Source organism: Microtus pennsylvanicus, chromosome X, assembly GCF_037038515.1.
Source record: "Microtus pennsylvanicus isolate mMicPen1 chromosome X, mMicPen1.hap1, whole genome shotgun sequence".
NCBI classification, from domain to species: domain Eukaryota; kingdom Metazoa; phylum Chordata; class Mammalia; order Rodentia; family Cricetidae; genus Microtus; species Microtus pennsylvanicus.
This window is the reverse complement of record NC_134601.1, coordinates 134702644-134712546: the sequence shown is the minus strand read 5'-3', so window position 1 is coordinate 134712546 and position 9903 is coordinate 134702644. Positions and strand designations below refer to the sequence as shown.

Here is a 9903-nt window from a genome sequence, read left to right as displayed (position 1 = left end):
CAATAGCCACTCCCCCATTCTTTACCCAGATCAACTGAGTGGCATGTATTCAGGACACATAGGCTCACTGAAGTCAAGCTTATGGAAATAAGTAAAAGACATTTCTTTAGTAGTCAATTAGGTTTAAAAATAAGAGGAGTCATTCACAGCTCTACATCATGGTCCTTCACCCATGCTTTTTGGCGTTCTGAGGGACAATGCCATATATATATATGGTAAACACATAAATACACAGATATGGTGTACATGCATATATATATATATATATACACACACACAAACACATATATGTGTCTCTTGTTTAAGGTACACACTGTATCATGAAGTTATATCTTCATCCTCAGTAAATGTTTATCAGTTGTTTTAAATACTGAGCTTTGAGAAAGACATCAAAGCGACTATTTTGGGATGATGTGGTAAGACTAATAAATTCCATAGCATAAGCCCACAGGTGCATATTCTTCATCATAAAATGAATTTCTTGGCCAAAGACATGTAAGGTGTTCTTTGAGTCTAAGTATGTGGTACAGTCACACTATAGGAAAATAACATCTCTCTACTTTCCAAACTAAGGGCTGCATTAGCCCTATTATTTTTGTTAAGACCTTGATTATTTTTGTACATGAGATCACAGGTTAAGCTTTAATTTATTGAGGATAAGACAAAATGAGTGTGAATGCCAGGGTCCAGCTGGAGGAGGTAAGTTAGGAAAAACCAAAGCGGGGGGCAGATGTAATACTAAGCAGGGATAAGAATTGTCCAGCACCACTTTACCTTCAAAATGGAAACGTCACGTTTATCTACTCCATGTCAGCTCAGCAAATGTTCATGTCTTCAAAGACAAATAAGTATAAGAACAGTAAGACTAGATGGCACATAATCAGTCTTCAAGGACATACAATCCATCTTCCAGAACTCAGATGACTCGGAAGACACAATGTTAGAGATGTTGGAAAGTGAATTTAATGAACAATACATTATCATTTGCATAATGTACAAGATAGCATACAGCTTTAGTCCAGCATAAGAACTCCATTAAGAAGATTACAAATAAACATATTCAACATTTAAATAGGATCATTACTAATTTTGTGCTATACATGTTAAGGTAAGCCAATAGGAACTTTGTAGCCAACAATAACAAAATAGACAAAGGAGCGCCAACTTATCATCTATTGAGATTAAAACATTGATTCTATACTTTGATTGCCTTATACTTAAAAGGAAACTTAAATACATACAAATATATATTATAATTCAAATTTTGTGAAGAGCATTGATATCATATTAAGTGCACTTACAACAGGAAACATTGAAGTATCACATCACAAAAAGACAGGAAAGAAACTTAAATGCATATTGCTAAGCAAAAGAAACAAGTCTACAAGGAGTCTTTACTGTGTTTATGCATTTATCAGGGCAGGCAATACTCTAAAACACAAAGCGTGGGCCTTGTTATAAAGCAGTACCTTAAGTTTAAAATAATGTCCAAATATTGTCTCATCAATTCTAAAGAATATTCCACACTGATACAAAGGGACAACTAGAGAAACTATGGAAATGGACAGTATATATTAAAACGCTCTGTAACTTCCACACAGCTGTTCTGTAAACCCAAATTTTCTCTAAGAACTAAAATCCATTAAATATAAACAGGCAAAATAGGTCAACTTTTGACCAGGAAAAAGTTTGGAAGGGTACCTTGGGAAGCGAATGAACATGTGGATACATGGTTCAGTCTGTAACAAAATTGAGAAAACCGCCTTTTTTTATTTTTCCTCAAGTGCAGGTCTGACTCTGGCCCAGTGATTCACAGATGTTCATGAGACATTGAAAATGTGCCTTTCTTCTGAAATCCACTAAATCCGCAAACTCATCTATAGGTGCCAGAGAAAATCTTGGCTTGCTCATCAGTACAATTCATACTCCAGGAATGGGAGACCCAGTGCATTCACAGAACTGATGAAGTGATGTATTTCTCAGATCAATTGAATTTAATGTTGATGCTGAAGACTGAACCCAGGGTCTCACGCATGTGAGGCAAGGGCTCTAACACTGAGCTCCAGCTCATGTCTTAAAAAACATTTTTTTTTGAGACAATGCCTTCCTAAGTTACCCAAGCTGGCCCCAAACTTGTGATCCTCCTGCCTTAGCATCCTGAGTAGATAGGGTTGCAATTGTGCCCCATCACTTTATGGCCTTGGTATCCTCCTTAAATATTTGCCTGACATTTATATTGAGGCACACTTTACTGAGGGAAGAGATACAAAGGAATCCCTGAGGGAAGGCAAGCTCCTCTTTCTCCTTTATTCCTAGCAATTTATGTCTGGTCCAAACTGGTAAATCATAGTCATCAAAACAACCCCATTGTCCTAAAACTGTCCTTAGAAAGCAATTTACTACTCATGAATTGCTCTTCAGGGACAGGATCCCTGCCTCATCTATATACTAAAGCAGCTGCTATAGGTTTTTTTTCTGTTAATACCATATTCTTCGTCAGAGCAGTTCTCTACTTCATTATACTTTCAGTAATGCTTGTTACCTCTTGGGACTTTGGGAAGCTGCCAGGGTACCTTGCTCTTCACATGGCTGTGATAGTTCGTATGTTTTATGAGTAGTCTTGTTAATATGGGTTCTGAGGTTCCAGAAAAGAATTTAATTGAATAATGATATTTCCAGAAACCTATGTGCAAAAAAGCAGCGAAGGGATCTCCTAAACCTCTGTGAGTACTCCATCAACCTGAGGAGCACCAGAAAAAGTGAAAAAAAGTCTAGATGTCCCTTTCTCTATGTCAACTGGGAATAATCTCTCTTTAAAAATATCCATTTACGAAGAGAAGACACAGTCTCACTTCTCACTCGTACTCTCAACTATACAGTCCAACTCTGAGTGACAGACACGACTGCTTGGGATGGAATGACTTCCTTTCTTAGTTGTTTCTAAAAGAGAATGAAGGAAATTGAAGTGTTATGGTTCATCAATTCCTAGGCATTTTCACAAACAAGTGTGAACTCTCTGATGCCCAAATAAAATCTTGGTAAGTAAAAAATTCAGTGGCAAGTATAATAGGGTTCCTGTTATTGGCATGAGTGTATTAACAACAGAGATGGCACACATCTGGTTCTCTGACCTCCCAGCGGAGTCTACTGACTTACACTTTACTGTAATTGTGTGCATTCATTTCAGCCTCATTTAGAGAAAAAGGAAAACATAGACAAGTCTCTTCTTGTGTTAAAACATTGGATAAAAATATGAGCATTTTCACCTTCCTAGACCTGGATGGAGGGGGGAAGACCTTGGACTCCCCACAGGGCAGGAAACCCTGACTGTTCTTAGGACTGCAGAGGGAGTGGGAGGGGGAGTGGGAGGTAAATTGGAGGATTGGAGGAGGTGGAAATTTTTAATAAATTAAAAAAAGAAAATATATGAGCATTTGGCACTTACAGGCTATATACTAAATAGAAAAATGCCAACATTCTCTCCCTTCTTCAATTTTCATGCGGATATCCTAATAATCATCAGCGTTATACCTATAACAGTGATGAAGAATCAGAAATCTTAATCCAGGGGAAAACAGCCTGCAAATCACAGCTGTGCAAACTAGAATAAAAGCCCTCCCTACAGGCTTACGAATGATAATCCAGTTACACTCTTATATAATCTTTAGGGTATTTTTTGTTACTTGTAGTTGAAAATAGACTGAGTGTTGCAAGCTGATCTCTCTTCACCATGTCCTGGATACAGCAGCTAGGGGGATGCTGTTGAAACACATTCTAGTTTACCATTCTTTGGCTCAGAACTCTCAGTTGTTCCCATTTCATTCAGCCAATGACCCAAATCCCTGGTTTAGACATGCAAGTCCCTATCCACCCTTGCTCTATCTCCTCCTTCCCCTCGCACTTCGAAAAAGTAGCTTTTAAAAATGCTTACTTATGTAATGCTCTGTGGAGCTATTTTGTTTTTCTTTGATCACCTATTCTCAGCCAAGCACTGGGGATACTGCTATGAAAACGTATTGCACCTGCCCTTATGAATCTTAAGTGAAGAGACAGTACACATGGGCATGAAAAGTTTCATTACATGAATAATTTAATGTAATTGTGATGGGTGCCATGGAGGGGAAATGAAAGCAAGTTTCTGTGGCCTAGCTTAGCACACGATCAGGAAGGTTTTCCTGAGGAAGTAGCAGTTAAGACCTGGAAGATTTATGGGGATTAGATTAATGAGAACAAAAAAGAGTCCACAGGGTGGCTTAAAAGAAAGGGAGGATGGGGATGGGGAGGGGAGGCACAGCTTGGGATATGCTAGAGAAAAGGCAGTGGTCTTCATATTCTGGACCACATACAATAATTTGTATTTTATTTTCAGGTCAACTGTGAAGATGGAAAGAGAGGAGTCCACAGAGCTGTTCTCTGACCTCCACATGTACATTCAACACATACATCACAGATACACACAATAAATAATTATAAACAATTCAAAATGATTAAAGCTAGGAGACTACTGAAATAGTCATGGAAAGCAGTGATGTTAGTTCGGCTTTGGGTAATATCACAGAGATGAGGAAACTCAAGAAGTAGGCTCAATATGATTCCTTGACTTATTTTGCTTCAGGGCAAAAAAGAAGCAAGAAATACATGTATCTACTTCTGTAGGGAAGATGTATGAAAGTGGAGGGCTGAGTAAAATATATATCTCATTTTGAATTTCAAAGTGTTTGTTTTTAAAAAGAAAAGATTGCTTGGAGAAGCCATTGAGCACAGATGCTTTACCCATATTTCTTGTGGCTTCTGCTAATACCAGCTGAACATATTCAGTGGACTGCTATGAAGCAGTACTCTACAGGCATAGAAAAGCCTGACACTGACATGTGGAAGTGGTGGACAAGGCTCTTCATAGTTTTAAGCTCTTGAATTCTATGCCATTCATAGAATATTTTCCTTCTGACATAGGTTCTTGTTGTAGTCTAGGCTGATGTTGAACTTGTGGTTCTCCTGAATTAGTCTCCCAGATGCTAGGATTCCAGCTATCTACCAACACATCCCACTTATATTTTAAACTATTGTTTTGTATGTACATTTAGAAAAAGGGAATGATCTGAAGGTGTTTGCTTTTGTTTCCAGGAGCAACGAGAGTGGGTTTCTGATCTTTTTTGTATATGTGGGGTTTGTTTTATAGAAATATCCAGTTAGACACAGGATATCATGAAACCATTGTACAGAGAATTGTTTTGAATTTGACCTGACACGAAGATTCATGCTTTTCTTGAGTTTAAGTTGTAAATTTAAAAATCATTTAGCCACATTTTCTTAGTGAATAAATCTACTTTGTTGTATCTACTCCAGAGACAGGCTTCACCGTCATCAGCTTCTCACATCCCCTAAATGTCACTGAATAGTGTTTGAGTCCCATCACATTTGAAGACAATTTATTTTCCAATGTGGGAAATTATACTGATGTTCTATTTATGATTTAATAAATAAAGCTTGCCTGAAGATCAGAAAAGCAAAACAACCAAGCCATTAGAAAAGTCTTACCTCTACTAAAGTTGGGCAACTGCAGACTGAGCCCTGAGCCTGTCTCCTCCCATCTTATATTCCTCTCTAATGCTGGGATTAAAGGTGTGAGTTACCACCATCTGGTTCTGTATTGATCTTGTGTAGCCCAGGGTGGCCTTGAACTCACAGAGATCCATTTGCCTCTGTCTTCCAAATCGTGAGATTAAAAGTGTGTGACACCACTGTCTGGCTTCCAGTGGCTTATTTTTACCTTCTGATCTTCACCTTGCACCCCAATATCTGTCTCTGGGTTTTTATTATTCATGATCCAGGAAATAGTACCAAGCATATAGGTTTTTCCTGCTTTTGAGAAGGACAGAATAATGGTGTGTAAATTCTTAAGAAGTACTGTATTTATTGAGCTATGATAGGTGAAGTTTTCTACAGATGATCTATTTTTTGAATAATGCTTAAATGGTTTGTGTGTTTCCTTACTATGAAGAATATTAAATAGATTCTTAAATTAGTCTTCAAATTTCAAAAACATACCTAAAAACTTGCGACTACTCTGGGGAATGAATCTGAACATGGTTTTAGTCCTACTGCTAAAATTCATTTGCTATATTTTAAAGGGTTTGCATGTTTGCATGTATTCAAATGAGCTATGGGGGATTGAATCTGACTCCATAACATCTGGAGCATACATATTTTGGTACATGAGGTGCCACTGAGATAAGGTCTCTCTATATAGCCCAGGATAGCTTAAAATTCTCTATGTAGCCAAGGCATACCCTGGACTCCTGATCCTCCCACCTCTACCTTCAAAGTGCTGGAATTACAAGTGTAACCCACCACACCTGGCATAGACCATGTATGTTTATGCTTACATAATCAAACCATGATCTACTTTCTTTGACATGTCATCTTCTATCCACCTTGATAAGCATAGAGTCACGTCAAAGTTGCCTAGGAACTGTCCAGATTCAGTCACAGCCTCTACACGACCTTAGACAAATTATTTCAGTTCTCTGGACTGCAAGGTTGTAACCCACAAAATAAAGAACCAGACTTGGCATCCCTTCTGGATTTACCTGACTTTGCTTTTAATTTTGGTAGCTTAGGCACATAAATGACAAGACGCAGAGTACATTCAACTACTTGTCTCTCTTTCACCATCCTTTCTTGAACCTTCACTCTTGTCATTGGGCAAGGCATAAATCCTTTTCTATTGATTTTGGTATTAGCAATATGGCTTCCCTTTAACCAATGAGGTACAAGACACTTATGTGCTTGAGCAGTGGGACTTATCCAAGTACACCTCTGCTATCACCATACTCGGGCTATTCTTTTGGTCTAATGAGGATTGAGAAATAAGTACCTGATTTAGACCCTTGGGCTTATAAGGAAAAAGCAGAGTTCTCCTAGCCAACCTTCATAGACACCCCAAAAATTGATTTTCATTTTAAGTCATTGATTTTTGGGGTGGTTTGTTACTTGTCATTGTAATAGCTTAAGAAAGCAGTAATTAATTGGGTAAAGAGAAAATGAAAGAGAGAACATGGAGTTCCTAGCTCTTTCCTATAGCAGCACAGCAAACAGTGGAGTATCTCCCTTTTCACTTAACTAGTCTCACCAGTAAACAAAATGTAAAGATAAGAATTAATTGCTTATTTCTTATTTCCTTATACTTAATGGCTTTTAATATTTGATGAAATAATTTTTGTAACAGAGTTCTCTAATTGCTAGTTTATCAACAAGATGGTCCTACATTCTAATTTCTCTACACACATACCAGTTTGTGCCTGTTTTTTTATTTTGTTTTTTTTTTTGTTTTTTCTTTTTTTTTTAGTGTGAGTGTGTATAATCATGGAGCTCTCTTCACTTTCAAAAGGAGCCTGACTTCTCCCAAACCACCCCTAGCATGTCTTCTTTGCATTACAGGCAATCTGCTGAGAAGACAAAGATCTCTCTCTTTGTTAGTCTCCAAGCAATCTACCTTCTTGGTGTTTCCTTCTTTTCTCAAACTGAAGAAAACTTAAGTAACTTGGTTGGAAAAGGGTTGAGGAGCCCAGCAATATTTTCCAGTAAGCTCTTGTCATTGCGGTCAGTATAAAGCCCAAGAGCCATTGCACAGTCTGCTTGTTGGCAAGATGGTGGGGTCCACTTCCTATCGTCTAATCAGGGAAACCTGAGTGGGGGAACATATAGAAGGATATGCTTTTCAGACAATCAGCAAGATCCTAGATGTTCACAACACTGACATATCTCCTCTCATGTCCTAAGAAGTGGGAAATAACAGGGCAACATAATTCAAGGGCCCAGTGTTTGCTTAGAGAAAACAGTAGGCAACCAGAGATGTAGTTCTTGGAGAACTGATCCCTTCAGAGCCTCCATTTTGCCATGCTGGATCGCAGCATGAGAATGCCCTCTACAGATACCCCAGGGCTGTCAATCATCCTTTGCCAAAGGCGTTGTTCCTCTCCTCGAGAGTCCATCCAGTACACATTCTTCCCATGACTGACACCTGAAGAAGAGAAAAAGGGGCACAACATTTCACACAGGGGCTGGAGCTTCTACAAGGCAAGTAACAATCTCTGAGGGCCCATATCTAGTGGGTTCCCATATCTAGTGAGAGGTGTTAAAACGAGTCAGTCTTTTGAAGCCTGCATTATTTCCTTCTGTTTAGGTTGAACAGAGGAACCAGAGTGGCCCCTGGTGACTCATATTCTCCTGACTTTGATAGAACCAACTCATCAAAACCAAGTCAATGTGAGTTCACAGGATGCCCTGAGATATGAAGATCTCTATTTCAAACACCGCTACTCTCTGACCCTGGAGGTTTCAATTTTACTGACATATGTATTCCCTGATCTCCTTAATTTATAAAAAAAAAGTGGCATATAAATGGGGACTTTCTCAACCAAAATGTTGACATGGCATATGGCTGGCCTAAGATATGGGGTAAAGAGACTTGGGGTCTTCCAGTGTTAGTTCATGTACACTTCCAGTGTTAAAGCATTTGACCACCGGGATGTCTCCCTACCTAGTTCACACCTTGTTATATTTTATGACGTGAGTTATTTGTTTTCATTCTGTGTTTAGTATCCTATCAACGTGACACACTCAGGTCATCAAGAATGTATCCATCTGACTGGCCTGTGGACAAGTCTGTGGGGGCAGTTTCTTGATTGTTGATTGATGTGGGAGGAAACAGCTCACTGGGGGGCAAGTGCCACCCTTAGGCAGGTGGTCCTGGCTTATATTAAAAATATCAGGCTTAGCAATCAAGTAAGCAGGATTCCTCTGTGGTTCTGCTTCAGTTCTGCTTCAATGTTCCTACCTTGACTTCCTACCCTGATTCACCTTCATGATGAAGTAGGCACTAAAGTGAAATAAACCTTTTTTCCCCAAGTTGCTTCTCATTGTTATCTTTATCATAGCAATAGAAAGCAAACTAAGAACACATTGCTTGATCATTGTTGAAGTACTAGACAGAAGTGAAAGGAAGATGAAGTAAAGACAACCTTATGAGGCCTTCCTCTCCTGTCTTGATTTTCATTGAAGCAAAACCTGAAGACCCAAAAAAGTACTTGAAATTCCCTTACATGAATGTATTGAAGATTTTTCTATGAAAGGATCAAATATAACATTTCTTCAACTTTAAGCCTAAGAATACAAAGTTGCTACAGAAACACATTTTAACAGTGATCAGATCTCCATCTAAAAGAATGAGGCACCTGGGCTATTTCAGGAGCTAGTTGTAGCTCACACTACATAAAAATCTACAGCACATCACACCTGGAGTAATCACTGTTGCCCATGCCCAGTCATACACCAGCTCTAGATCTCTCAATTCCTTACCGCTTCCAGAATTTAAACGAACACCTCCTAGAAAGATGTTGCTGGAAAAGGCTTCCTTGTCCCAGATGGTGAGTTCTAGGCAAACATTCTTTATATCCTGAGGATACAGGCCGCTGAATATGAATGTATGATTCCACTGAGGGTTAATACTCTTTTTGACAACCGCCGTTTTGTGCTTGGTGGCTTTGTTATCATCAGGAAGCAGGTAGCTGCAGAAGGAAACACAGTTACATTGGTGGGAAAGTAAAAACGCAACCTTTGAGTTGTCATTTGGATCTCCTACAATTCTGTGTAACTGTATGTGACTACAATATGCATTCTTGATTTCTCTCCCTGATATCTTATTTGGAGAGATGTCTAGTAAATACATTTACAATAGTAAAATGCCCTTCCTCCATTTTTGAATATAATTTTTGTCTTTTCAAACCCTTCCAAATATTTGGTTCTCCATCTGGTAAAGAAAAGACCCCTGGTGGTAGCCACTATTGTTTGACTTTGTATGTTCTTGTTTGTTTGTATGTATCTGTAAACTGATTTGTAGCT

General features: G+C 38.6%; 1 protein-coding gene across 4 annotated transcripts in view; it reads right to left on the bottom strand.

Annotated features, from left to right (window-relative positions):
• Positions 1-7346: 7346 nt before the first annotated feature.
• Sytl5 (synaptotagmin like 5) overlaps positions 7347-9903 on the bottom strand; it is a 382433-nt gene continuing 379876 nt past the window's right edge. For 2 of the 4 annotated variants that reach the window (XM_075957599.1, XM_075957600.1), the window contains 2 exons: positions 9361-9569; positions 7347-8023 (listed from right to left, as the gene is read on the bottom strand). In XM_075957599.1, coding sequence (XP_075813714.1) covers positions 7881-8023; positions 9361-9569 — 352 coding nt within the window. In that variant the 3' untranslated portion in view covers positions 7347-7880. The remainder of the gene's footprint in view (positions 8024-9360; positions 9570-9903) is intronic. The other 2 variants (XM_075957602.1, XM_075957601.1) reach the window with 1 other exon arrangement.